Source organism: Schistocerca americana, unplaced genomic scaffold (assembly GCF_021461395.2).
Source record: "Schistocerca americana isolate TAMUIC-IGC-003095 unplaced genomic scaffold, iqSchAmer2.1 HiC_scaffold_13, whole genome shotgun sequence".
Lineage (NCBI taxonomy): Eukaryota > Metazoa > Arthropoda > Insecta > Orthoptera > Acrididae > Schistocerca > Schistocerca americana.
In genome coordinates, this window is record NW_025725371.1 from 20,535,497 (window position 1) to 20,549,923 (window position 14,427).

Here is a 14,427-nt window from a genome sequence, read left to right on the forward strand (position 1 = left end):
TGACTCCTCCAAACTCTACTCCTTTTCCTAAACCTTACCAGTCCTCCTCTTTCACCGCTCTCCCTTCCCCTTCGACCCTTCTGCTAGGAGAAGGATCCTTCACTGCTCTCCCTCCCCCTTCGACCCTTCTGTTAGGAGAAGGAGCAAGTGGCTCCAAACGCTTGCAAACTGTAATACCTTTTTCATGTGTGTTCTCCTGCCACCACATGATGAATAAATTTTTTTTCTATCCAGTTACTTGTTTGTTTCAAAAACTGATTATTTTTGTTGATACTTTGCTACTGTGAGGCATATTAAATACAGAAACAGTATACTGTTCCCATATATTCCAAGTACAGTGGTCCTCTCTAACGAAGTGTCATAAATATTCCACCAGTGTCCTACGAGTTCTCTAGAGCACCCCGTTTGTCAGTGAAATGCTGTCGTCACAGTTTTCTGGATCCTTAATAACTTATGTACCCTCTTCTCTGTGTGAACTTATTTCTTTGAGATTTGTAATAGTTCCTAATGTGTTCCTCTTTTCATGTCTTTCCACTAATTATAGTTTTCTATTTGGCCTAAGTTTCTGTGCATCCTCTGATGACTGCCTAACACTAGTTCGACCTTTTCCTCTGTGTCTAGTTCATTTTCTTCACACGTTCTTAATTTTCCCTAACCACTCTGTGTCTCGTTCTTTCGTGCCCTCTACATCGTCTGACCACATTCGGCTCAATGCATCACAGTGAGGACGCATGTTATTGTTGCAATGTTGCCCAGCTCCCAGTAATTTTACACGTCATATGTCCACTTTTCTTGTAATTATTTGGTTTAGGAAGCCTAATATGTGCTGTAATAGATGTTACAATATACAGTCTTCGGTTACCTGACATCTTGTCACCTCGATAACAGACGTGAAAATGCTGCAAGGCTCGAAGCAAACTCGGAGTTTTCTCTCTTACTCCAACTCTGTGCAGACAGTGCACACCACCGTACTCGGAGCGGGTACGAGTCGAGTCGACGCCCGTCCGTGGCAACAGGTGGCTCATGTGCCAGTGACGTCGGAGAGTAATGCAGTCGGCACGCAAATTCCCTGACTCGAGACAGTTCCTAATGTCCCGTCAGAAGGCACCACTCTATGGACGACGTGTCTGCCAGCTTTCTTTCATTCATTTGTCATCGAGGCCACTAGAGTGTGCCATTCCACCATCCACAAAGTTAAGAGTACCGATCTTTTAACATCGGTTGTGATAGTTTTGTTTTTTTGACAAATTAGTTTTGAAGGTAGAAATTCGGAGAAATTTTTTTCTCATCAGCATAACTGGAGTTTATAGTTTTTCAGTTGTAAATTGAGCGCAGATTTAATGTAGTGGCATTTGGAAAAATGGCTGGAATATTGCAATTGTAGCTGTTACTGAAGTCCTAATGTTTTTATTTATCACATTTAGAAATATTATCTCCGAGAACCTCGTGTGTATACGTTGTGGCGTTTCGAGGTGATCGAATGTATCGGTTCTCGATACTGCATTTTTCTGTGCACTGTTGCATATAATACGTTCTGTACAGTGAGAAATAGCTCGTCACACAGTTCCTAGTTTGCAAAGTGTAACCAGTTTTAAACACCGTGCAAAATATTAATACTGGAAATTGACAGTTTAGGACAGCGTTTAAAATGAATATTTGTAAAAATAGTGATTGGTTGTGTGGCTGTCAATTTAAAAATGCATTATTTTGCTTCCCATGCCTGTATGATGTTGAACCCTTGTGGACAAAAGTGAGGGTTACAGACGTAAACCATCTGAGTACCAAAGTGTAAAAGCACGAATCTTCAGCTGCTCAAATACAAAATAGCTGAACAACCGAGTAGTGCATCGAGAAGGAAAATTGCTGAGAATGACGTGTCCGAAAGAACAGACGTCACACATTTGTATAACCGATCTGCCATGATGGGCACTGAAATCACAACCTTCAGTGCAGATGCACATTTACATTCAATCTCCAGCAGGAATCTAAATGTAGTGAGTGTGGACGACACGGGTGGGGGCTGTGGATAGGTACTAGGTGGGAGTGCAGGTCAGCTGAGATAGTCTGTGCATTTGTGATAAACGGTCTGTCCGGGTCACACAGTGGTTAATGCGACTACCTAGTAAGCGGGAGATCCCAGGTTTGAGTCCCAGTTGCGTGCACATTATCCCTCGTCACAACTTATTTTGCACAAAGTCCTGATACGACTGATATCTTAGTACCATCCCCGTATGTTTATTTCTCCTCCCTCCACTGTCAGTTTGCGTAGTAGAAGAAGTTGGGTGTAATAGGTCTGGGCTAAATATATTTCTGTGGTTCCTTCGAATTGGCCTTAAGGGATCATGATAAAACTGAATTGTTATCAAACCCTGACTAATTTTACTTCTGGATTGAATGCAGCATTGAAAGATAATTTGGGTAAGGCAACTGTTTTCAAAGGAACCTTCAAAACTATTCAAAGTGAACTTTTCCAAATTATGTTGGATGTATACCAAGAAGAAATTTCAAAGCAAATAAGGAATCATAATTTTTAGCTGTTATAGCAGATAAAACAAACAGATCAAACATATTTCAGATGGCTGTTGTATACTGTTACGTATTGAGACCCAGAGGTTCTAGAGTTTCCTATCTCCTTGTGAACACGGTGCACAGATGTTCGCTGCGACTTTGCTAGAAGAATTGAATAGGCAAAAAGACTCACCAAAAATTACTTGCACAGACCTGTGATGAGGCATCTGTTATGGCTGTTTCCTCGGGTGGAGTACAAACTGTTGTGTAAAAATTGTCCTAATGCAGAATGTGTACATTGCTATGCTGATGAAGTTAATCTTATAATGAGCAAAGCGGTATCAATCAATTGCAGTATGATTTATTTATTTATTTAGAGTTTTCAGAGAATATGTCCATTCTTTTCATAGAGTGCGCAGTGGACCACTATCCTCGGTGACTTAGTGAGAAAGCATTTCCCTCGATCTTGTCCAGTGGATTTTTCGATCTCAATTCGTAAACGCAGTTCATTACTCCAACAATGTATAAATCACATACTGGAAGGTGATTCTATAAGAAGTGAAACTACAATTTGCCAGGCTCTTCGCCATAAAAATGTTCGTTTCAATCATATCTTAAATTATCAGTGAGCACAGACATTTGCCTGCAGGGGAACAGCAACTGTTATAAATTAAAATTGTAGAGCCGGCACAAGTTGCATGTAATTTTTTATTTATTTTACATGTTTCATTTGTCCAATGCGAGCACTCTCAGAACTTATGTAGCGGGGGCCACACGGTACCCGTTTCAGTTATTGGTTGGAATTTTCTAGTTAAGTTATGCCATTTGTCAGAGTTCTGTTTGGTCAGTTACGGTACGGAGAATCAATGCGTGCTGGCCCATAAGATCATTTCGACATTTAAAATAAATGTTATCGAGATTTGAGAAGTAATTGGTATCACCAGTGGCATTGAATCTGTTGATTACTAATGAATCTACTGATTTATCAGTGAAGAGAATGAAGTTGGAATAGCCTGATGTGAGTAGAAAAGAAAGGCAAAGGTGCTGTGCAACGTGATTGATGTTATAGATCATTGTATTTTTTCACATCATCTTGTAGCTGCTTCATTGTTTTTTCGTGTTAAGTTCCCCTTGTATCTTTTTAAGATATCCTGAAGATACCTTAAAGGAAATGTGTTCATTGTCATCATTTTTGGATAAGCTGAAACTATATTGTTAACTATCTTTTATCTACCTAGCACAAGAATGTAGATCATTATCTGGTGCAGTTAGTCTAGTAGAGTCTGACAACTAACAGCCCAGGGAAGATGTTCACTAAGTAGTCTAAACTGTTGAAGGTGACATCGGTCGAACCGAAAGGCTGCTTTTCAACTTTGAAAATAATAAAATTATTCTTACATAACTCCGAGTGAGGAAAGGTTGACGGCCTCGGCGATGCTTTCCACCGAAAGAGGTCTCGCGATGCAGATTACAGACTGCAATTGGTGTGTGACTGAAGAGTTTGTCAGTGAAAAATGGAATGGCAAAGTTTCAATACAAGTAAGACAAGTTCGTTAAATGATGAGTGTGTTTCAGTTCTACTAGGAATGTAGCTCATTCAATAGTTTTTCTAGATAGTTGATAAATCATAGCATGCTCTTTGCTACAGATATTTTTCTGTCAGATATATTTCTCACTTTTTTCAGGATCATAACTTGGATTTAAAAAATTGAATTTTCTGGCATTCATACACACGAATTGTCAGGATGTTTAAATCGTAACAAATGTCGGGAAGCGAGGCACCGATAAAAGAATTTTCTTCCTTGTAACCATCTCGTATAAAAATGTAACATTGAAACTTTGGTGCAACACCCAGCTTCAGATACCACTGGCTACCACTGATGTATCAGCATTTGCATTAAGATTTCTGGGTTTATACAAAGTGTAAAAAAAATATTCCTCTAGTTCCAACCACCATTTCAGTAATCTCAGCAACAGACCTTCGACACCAAAAGTCCGTGTCAGTGGCTCGTGATCTGTTACTATGGTAAAATCTTCCTAAATGTGTGGTCTGCACTGTTTTGTGGCCATACAATTGCTAAGCACTCTACCTTAGTTTCAGCCTTATCCAACAACCGTGGGGCACAGTTGACTGGCAAATCTGAATCTATCTCCCTTCGTGACAGAACTGCTCTGAACAGTTCTGCACTGGTATCTGCAGCACCAGTGTTATGGTTTCTTGAAATCAGGGTAGCTCAGTATGGGAGGATTTACTAATCTCTCAGTTCCTCAAATGCTGCTTGTGGCAGAGATCCCAGTTCAGCGATTATACAATGGATTCACAGTATTAATATTCAGCCACCCCTAAATATCCTTTAAATCCTGTAATGGATTTCAGAACTGTTCTCCACCTCTTCACATTATGCTCACCTGGCTCCACATCTTTCTTTGTTATTTTGTGTCCTAAGAATATTACCTCTTTCTCAGAAATTCACACAATCTGGTGTAACTTTAACCTAGGTGCCCTTAAACCATCCAATATTTTCCTGCAACTTCTCATCACATTCCTTTACTGAACTACCTTAGCAAGTTACGTCATCCGAGTACATTGAAACACTTTGTCCCATGCAATCTTGCCAAAGCAACATTCACTAGTCTTTGAAATATACTTGATGCATTCTTTGCCCCATTGGCATCCTTTTGGACTCTTAGTGCTGATAATTTGCAGTGAATGCTGTGTTTTCCTCTATCTGCTGAATCTATTAAAATAGTGGAGAAATACTTGGCTTTCCCCAGTTTGTCCAGTATCTCACTTATGTTGGGGATGGGGAAAGTTTCCCCCACTGAGATTTCATTCTATATTTCCCTATCCCACAGGTGTCCGTGGGTACTTTTCAGGTTCTCTGAACAATTATATCCCCATTAACCATTTTCTCAATTTGCTCCTGTAATACCACCTTTTGTGCTTCCAGTATTCTATAGGGATGTACCTTTCCTTTGTTGTTTTGGCAATATAGGGAATGCATGCCTTACCATTTATGTGAATGCCAAATTGTCACCTTTTAGATAAAATACCTCACCATATGCCATACAATTCATATCAGTCTTCTTTATCCAACTGACCATTCAGATCATTTCTCTAACTTGTGCAGTGAGATTTCCTTTTGTGCTCATGCCGTTAATTGCTCCCTGTGTGGCTCATGTTGGTGTCACTTTGTCTTATCAGTTCACCTAAAACTTTCACTGTACTCAGATTCCACTTGGCCTCACTTGTAATTAGTACACTGAAAATATATTTCCCTTGCTCTAATAGTACCATAAATTTGGCTGTATGCACACTTGGCATTTCTTCTTGTTTGGGAATAATCTTTTCTTTTTTTTTCGTTACTGGGATTCAACCCTGTTTCTACACACGTTCTTATGTTTTTCTTTGCTGTGAGCTACTTTCACATCACTTTCTGATGCCCCACTAGTTTGCCTTATAGGTAACTCATAACATGTCGTCTCACAACTTGCCTTTAATTTGCATTTTTAACTTTTCCTTCACCATTCTGTGATTTACACTTTTTCATCTTATGTCTGTCATGTGGAGCTTACCGTCGTATTCATAGATCCTTTTTGCCATCTACTTTTCCTGATTTGCGATTATTGATGAAAGCTGGATCCATCATTACACACCAGAGTCGAAATGGCAGACAAAACAATTGACAAAAGGCTGGTAACAGTCCACTGAAGAATGCAAAGACCATTTTGTCAGATGGTGAGGTGATGGTCACTGTTTCTTGGGATTCCCAAGGATTACTTGGAAAAAGGCACAGCCGTAGCTGGACCTGTTTATGCTTCATTGTTGCATCATCTGAAACTTGTGTTGGTGGAGAAAAGACCCAAGTTTAACCACAAAAAAGGGTCCTTTCACCAGGATAGTGCACCATCCCACCCATCAGCGATAACAATGGTGAAAATGCATGAATTGGACTTTGAATTGGTTCCTCATCCACCCTATTCACCATACTTAGTCCCAAGTGACTTCACCTTGTTCCCTTACTTGACACTTTGGCTTGCTGGGAAGAAATTTTCATCAAATGAGGAAGTGATAGTTGCAATCAACAAGTATTTTGCAGTGGGATGAAAAAGTTGGTGGATCCCTGGACCAAGTTTATATCCTTCCAAGCAGAATATGTTGAGAAATAAGTTGAGTTATTTACGAAACAAACATTTTTCTCGCTTATTTTAAATGACTTATCAAACCGACTTCATATGTGCCCTTGATATCTATTGATAACTGTAACTGACTTCCTAATTTGTAGCAATATTCCACTGCAATTTTGTTTCTTGCTTCAAAATCTGTGACTCTTAACATTTGGGCATTTTGTCACAGTAAGATGTGTATTCCTCGTGTAACACACTCTTAGTTTTCCATTTCACTTGTGGGCACAGCCCCTAATTTCTCATTGAATTGGGGCCTAGCCTTTCACATTTTTCACAAATGGTTATCTTTTTAAGTCTGCATTTGTGTGACCTGGTTTGTCACAGTGGTAACAATATTTCTGAGAGCCTTTTGCTTCTTCTGCCTTCACCGTCTACCCTCGTGTTCCTCTTTGACTTTCCACAGTCTCTAGCCATGTGACCCATCTGCACTCAGTGTCATCATCTTCCCTCTGTTACTTAGAGTTTAGACTTCCTTCACTCTCAGGAATAGATCCTTTTTCTTTCACGGAGAGTAGGGCACTTTCCTCTCTCAACACCTCTTCTGCTGTGGTGCCTAACCTAATTTAATCGGCGTGTCTTCGTACAGCTGCCCGAATCCTATCACTCGCCAGGCCCTGCACGGAGCGATCCTGTCCCAGTATCCGCACCAGTCTCGATGCACCTCACGGTTGTGCTGCCCGTGTCACTGTTGACGGCCTCTCTGAATGATTTTTAAACTTCATCTATCCGATGAACCGATGATGCAATTGCTTTCCCTGTGTGTTGTCTGGCCTGACAGGCCTACAAGCATAATAGCCTATGCTGCACTTATCTGTATAATTTTCTTCCCCGATTATATTCACTCGATTCCAGTTATAATTATCCCGGACAGTTAATTTTGCTGTAGCTTTTGCCATAATTTTAGACTTATATTGTGAAGTAGCAATGGTTTGTCATCTGATTGGACTACTTGAAATCCTGCATTCACATTGTCTGTGAAATCCCTAAGTTTGGAGCTCCACTAAATGACTTATTTAGTAATACAAGAAGATCCTTCGCACTGATGCCTTTAACATCTGAATTAGTAGCTGAAGCCAGCTTACATTGATACGGTGTTATACGTACAGTCTTAAAACTCTTATGTCATTGCTTCCCTGAAGTGTGCCGATGCTGTAGTTCTGCTGATTTCTTTTGCAGTTCCTTCAAGTATTTCTTCCTCTGATGGTCCCTCCTGCGACTTGCCTGGCCCGGACAAAACCACCGAGAAGTCAGTGTTGGGCTCTGGGGATGGCATCTGCTTCGTTTTACCTGTTCCACATTCCCCATCACCAATCTTCTTACCGTACACAGTGTGAAGGACCGATTCTGATAGTCTTTTGGAGGTGTGGCCCGTGTGGTGCAATCGGGCTGTCGATGACAGTGTGGACTGAAGCCTACTGAGTTATCTGTAATGGAGGAGAGGAAGAAAGTCTTGAGGATGCTTAGAACAGGTGATTCTGGAGTGGAGAGGAGAAGTTGTTGGCTTTATAGGAAGTGAATAAGGGTGCAAACACTAAAGAGGTCGTATGGATAAAAAAGAGAACATTCTTTGGAGAAGATTTTCTGAGTGAAAGAACGTGCTCTGAGGAAGTTCTTTATATCGTATGAACAAAATGTTCAGAGCATATTTTCTGATGAGGGAGTTCATTCTCACTATCTCGCCACCTGCTCGAATCTGTTCTCCGCGTTGTGTTGTCTGCACCGGGCACAGAACGTACTCTTCATCTTGCATTTCGTTCAGCTTGCTGAAATATGCGAACTATTCAGTGTACAAATATGGAACTGTAGCATCACTGTGTTTGGGAAGAGTTGCATAAAATTTCATTTTGTTTTCACTTTTTTGTGCGGCAACAGATTATTAAGAACATTACGGATGGTTTATGAAAATACATTTTCTGATAATCTTGACAAATTTTCGACATGCAGGGAACTTTTTTTTATTGATGTTAGGTGAACGCATTATGCGAATGAAATTTTAACAATACGTCACATTATCGTCTACTCCGGATTGTAAAACGAGTGTGTTCTGACACGTGGTAATCTCGATTAAATGGCACATAATACTCTGTTGCCACGTCAAGTACTTAAGTGGTCATCTTGTGGTTTTGTTATGAGAAACAGTTCACTAGGTTTGTAATAAACCTGTTTTTAATTTTTATGATTTGCCTACTTATTTCTAGCATAGCAAAATGGAACATCTGTGCTGTGCGAAAATATGATGAACATCTGAAAAGGTCAGTGACATATTTGTCTGGTTTGTACCTGGTCTTCCCATACACCACTCGGGAAAACTTGGGTCTCATAAATAGCACAAAAATGTTTTCATTTTTTCTTCATGATATTTGGGAAATAAGTTCACCACCCTAATAATGTTTTTACTGTTAAACCCATATAAACTTACACAGTTACTCTACTCAATATGTCTTCGGGTTACGTATATCTTTCTTTTTCCATCTGAGCAACATAGATTTATTAAATTTACTAAAAAAACTTGGTAAGACTTAATGTCTGCAGAATTTAATCAGCCTGATTTATGTTACAGAGCTCATATCAAAAAGGGGAGAATTTTCTCTGCTCGTGAGAAACTTCGCTGTGTTTATTCGTATGAAATCGGAGAATGTTCTTCATGTTGAGCAAGGTTACCCACTCATTTACTCAAGCTGAGAACACAGTCAGGTGAAGTACATACTCACTTTGTTTTATTTGTGTGAACTTGAGAATGTTCTCCAAAATTTATAGAATTGAGTACTTTCCCCATGTTATTTATACAATCCAAGGATTGTGAAATTAAGAACAACAAATTCCAGTAGCTTTATATCTTTGCAAATCATTGCGGCCGCACCTCTCTACCCCCCCCCCCCCCCCCCCCCCACCATGCCATCAATTTCCCCAATTTCTCTCCTACGCCACCACTGTCCCTGCCCATCCCACCATGCTGGCAACCCCCCCCCCCCCCCTCCCCCTCTCCGTGCACAGTCGCTCCTGCCACACCTCCTTTTTCACTTACCTAAAGATTTTTTTTCTCTGAGTAAATATAAATTTCCATGTACGTTATTAGAATTTTGTAACAATCTCTCTCTCTCTCTCTCTCTCTCTCTTTCTATTTCTATTTGTCTAGACAGTTCCAATTCTCTGTGATCACATGAACCAAAGCATGCCAATTTCTTTTGTCCTGCACTTTCTCCTGTAGGCTTTCCAGGTTGCAGCAGATTACTTCTGTGATGCGATTGATTCATTTCACCTTCTGACGTCCTCTTCTTCTAGTGCCTTTCCTCACCATTAGAGTTTTTTGCAGTGAAACATATCTTCTCATGATGTCTCCAAAGTAGGTCAGGTTTTGTTTTAGCATCAGACCTTCCAGGGAGTGCTCTGGTTTTATTTGCTCTAATGTTAACCTATTCATTCTCTTTGAAGTCCACGGGGCTCTAAGGAGTTTCCTCCAACATCACAACTCAAAGCAGTTTATTCTTCACCATTCGTTCCACATTTGTAATGGTCCAGGTCTCACATCTGTATATAACAACTGGAAAGACTGTAGCCCTTACAATATGGATCTTTGTTGCTAAAATTATATCTCTACACCTTAAAACCTCGTCAAGGTCTTACTTTTTATCAAGCAGCGAGCATCTCTCGATATTGTGGAGACGCTTGCTGCTTGGTAAAAAGGCAGTGTCAAAACTTGATGAGGTTTTAAGAAGTGGAGATATACTTAATACTGTTGTACAAACATTCACAGTACAGAAGGATCTCAGTTTGTCACAGTAACAGCAGTGCTCCCGTTCCTGTCACAGGGAGCTGAGTGTCGAAGGGTGCCCAGGTGACCCCAGAGCCACAGACGGGCTGACCGAGCAGATGCCCAATCTCGTAATCCGCGGCACGGTCCACGCTGAGCTACAGCCTTTCTACTTTGAGGCACTCGAGGACGTAGGGCCCGGCGAAGCAGACGAAGCGGTGGACGACCGTTCGGAGAGTGACGAAGACGGCGACAGTGATAGTAGCGTCGGCGGCAGTGACAGTGAGAGAGGTTGAGAGCACTATATCTGTATGTATAAAAATAATGTGAAATTTATAGGAAAGTACAATTCTCAGTACTTGTCAACATAAGCGGAAACTGTTTTGAAGGAATATAACAAATAATTTTAGAAATGTGTAGAAGAAACAGTAATGTTGTTTGAATACCTGCTGTAATAATCTGCAATAATGTTTGATTCTTGTTGTAACAACAATGGATTCACAATGAAACAAATTTTTTAAATGATAAAATGGCTACACAGATCAGCAGTTACTTCTGTAAAATATCTGGGAGTGTGCGTACGGAACGATTTGAAGTGGAATGATCATATAAAATTAATTGTTGGTAAGGCGGGTACCAGGTTGAGATTCATTGGGAGAGTGCTTAGAAAATGTAGTCCATCAACAAAGGAGGTGGCTTACAAAACACTCGTTCGACCTATACTTGAGTATTGCTCATCAGTGTGGGATCCGTACCAGGTCGGGTTGACGGAGGAGATAGAGAAGATCCAAAGAAGAGCGGCGCGTTTCGTCACCGGGTTATTTGGTAACCGTGATAGCGTTACGGAGATGTTTAATAAACTCAAGTGGCAGACTCTGCAAGAGAGGCGCTCTGCATCGCGGTGTAGCTTGCTCGCCAGGTTTCGAGAGGGTGCGTTTCTGGAAGAGGTATTGAATATATTGCTTCCCCCTACTTATACCTCCCGAGGAGATCACGAATGTAAAATTAGAGAGATTAGAGCGCGCACGGAGGCTTTCAGACAGTCGTTCTTCCCGCGAACCATACGCGACTGGAACAGGAAAGGGAGGTAATGACAGTGGCACGTAAAGTGCCCTCCGCCACACACCGTTGGGTGGCTTGCGGAGTATCAATGTAGACGTAGATGTAGATGTAGATCAGGTAGCAATTCATAAATAGCACTGACAATGTTTTTTTGCAGTAAGTCGAATTTAAAAACTTCTTTGTTTTTATAAACCTGTGAAACAATAATAAATGAGGACTGCTACCTTGTTATTTTAAGTGTTAATTATATTTATCAGGATACTGCTAGATACCATTTTTAAATATTAAATTTCATTTGGAGGAACCACTTTGTGATTAAAATACACGACAGACTCTTTTACGAATGAACCACACATCACTAGTGTAATACTGTACAGCATTTATTATTTGTTACACAAACCAGTTTTTGGCTGATAAGTCACTGTCGGGTATGAAGATAAGTAAGTGGTAAAGTGAAATTGGTTGGATCAAAGATTTTAAAGTAGTGCATCTTTAGATGCACTACTTTACTACTTTACTACTAGATGTTTCCAGAGGTGAAAAAAAATTAATGTTACAAGAAGGAACAAATAAAGGATTATTTCAGTGTAAATGTGGTGTAAGATTATTTAACTTAAATAAAATATGTGAAGCATTATCTGGTGAACTATAGACCATTAAAGTAAAATTTACTTTGTATAACCACAGCTGCGTAATATGAGTATTATATCTTGTCTGTTTGTAATTTAGGATGGATTAAAGACAAGATTATTTTCTTCAGCTGCATGTTTGGACTATGTCACTAAAGAGTAATGTTAAATTATTTTCTTCTACGTACAACCGTTGTAATTTGTGTAACGGCATCCCGTGCACGGGAGAGCAGTTCCCCAGTGTCCCACGCGGCAGACGCAGCTGAGAAGGGGTCACGTGTGCTCGTGCTCGGTGCACAGGGTGATCCTAACTTGTGGCAGTCAGATGTCAGATTTGCCACAGGTTCTGGAAATCGGGGAAATTCCAAACACATCAGGGGAATCTGAACAAACAAAACACTGGAAAAATCTCGTTTTCGTCTCAGTAGATGAAATGGTTTGTTTGCTGAGGTGTCACGCATCGTCGATGGCCAGATGTGGCTGAGTATGTGTGTTCACTTCTTCCCCACTCCCCCCCTTCCCCTTCCTACCACTCCCCTCAGCTCGCAGTCAGTGCTGCCACTACTTTTTGTCGCCAGCCTAGGAGCTCCCGACAGGAGGCGTGAGGAGTGGTTTGTTCGGATCTGATTCTCAGAGACTGTAGACGCAGTGGCCTTAGACAGTGGTCGTGTGTCGAAACAAGGCCCCGGGAGTAGGCAACATTCCATTAGAACTACTGACAGCCTTGGGAGAGCCAGTCCTGACAAAACTCTACCATCTGGTGAGCAAGATGTATGAGACAGGCGAAATTCCCTCAGACTTCAAGAAGAATATAATAATTCCAATCCCAAAGAAAGCAGGTGTTGACAGATGTGAAAATTACCGAATTAATAAGTCACAGCTGCAAAATACTAACACCAATTATTTACAGACGAATGCAAAAACTGGTAGAAGCCGACCTCGTAAAAGATCAGTTTGGATATTGGAACACATGAGGCAATACTGACCCTACGGCTTATCTTAGAAGAAAGATTAAGAAAAGGCAAACCTACGTTTCTAGCATTTGTAGACTTAGAGAAAACTTTTAACAATGTTGACTGGAATACTCTCTTTTAAATTCTGAAGGTGGCAGGGGTAAAATACAGGGAGCGAAAGACTATTTACAATTTGTACAGAAACCAGATGGCAGTTATAAGAGTCGAGGGGCATGAAAGAGAAGCAGTGGTTGGGAAGGGAGTGAGACAGGATTGTAGCCTCTCCCCGATGTTATTCAATCTGTATATTGAGCAAGCAGTAAAGGAAACAAAAGAAATGTTCAGAGTAGGTATTAAAATCCATGGAGAAGAAATAAAAACTTTGAGGTTCCCTGATGACATTGTAATTCTGTCAGAGACAGCAAAGGACTTGGAAGAGCAGTTGAACGGAATGGACAGTGTCTTGAAAGGAGGGTATAAGATGAACATCAACAAAAGCAAAACGAGGATAATGGAATGTAGTCGAATTAAGTCGGGTGATGCTGAGGAGTCGTGTGAAGTTAGCACCCCTTTTTCGAGAAATATACATTTTTTTCAGAGTTCTTGATAGATATGGCATAGTTCTAGAGTTCTTTGTACAAAATTTCAATAGTTCTGCAGAATTTAGCGAAGAAAACAACAATATTCGAAAAAATTTTCGTATCGAAAACGTTCTTTGGCAATTTCCGCAAAATGTAAATAAGTACAAGAGTTCTGAGCACAGTTCTGAATAGAGCTCCAAGAGTTCTTTCGAAAATCCAAGTAACATTTTTTTGTGCAGCTAATAGTTTACGAGATAATTGCATTTTAATGAGAAAATCTTTTTACTTACTGTGAAGTTGGCACCCTTTTTTTCAGAAAGATATATTTTTTTCAGAGTTCTTGATATATATGGCATAGTTCTAGAGTTCTTTGTACAAAATTTCAATAGTTCTGCAGAATTAGCGAAGAAAACAACAAAATTCGAAAAAAATTTCGTATCGAAAACATTTTTTGTCAATTTTCGTAAAAATTAAACTTGTACAACAGTTCTGAGGACAGTTCTGAACAGAACCCCAAGAGCTCTATCGAAAATCCCAACAACATTTTTCTCTGGCGATAATGGTTTGAGATAAATTGATTTAATATGGGACACACTTTCTTTACGGAAAATATAAATATATTCGTACAACAGTTCTGATGACAGTTCTGGACACCACGTGAAGAGTTCTATCGAAAATCCTAGTGAAATTTTTTTGTGCAGGTAATAGTTTAAGAGGTAATTGCAACTTAATTAAGAATTCCATAAGAGCTCCTA

The 14,427-nt window shown here is 40.1% G+C and overlaps 1 protein-coding gene across 8 annotated transcripts in view; it reads left to right on the forward strand.

Moving 5' to 3' along the window:
* Positions 1–14,427, forward strand: part of LOC124564247 — a 116,568-nt gene that overhangs the window by 91,161 nt on the left and 10,980 nt on the right. For 5 of the 8 annotated variants that reach the window (XM_047131001.1, XM_047131000.1, XM_047131007.1 and 2 more), the window contains one exon: positions 10,506–11,073. The exons of 1 other annotated variant lie outside the window; for it this stretch is intronic. In XM_047131001.1, the coding sequence (XP_046986957.1) occupies positions 10,506–10,743 (238 nt within the window). In that variant the 3' untranslated portion in view covers positions 10,744–11,073. Of the gene's footprint in view, positions 1–7,872; positions 9,573–10,505; positions 11,074–14,427 lie in introns of those variants that run through there. 2 more of the 8 variants (XM_047131002.1, XM_047131005.1) reach the window with 2 other exon arrangements.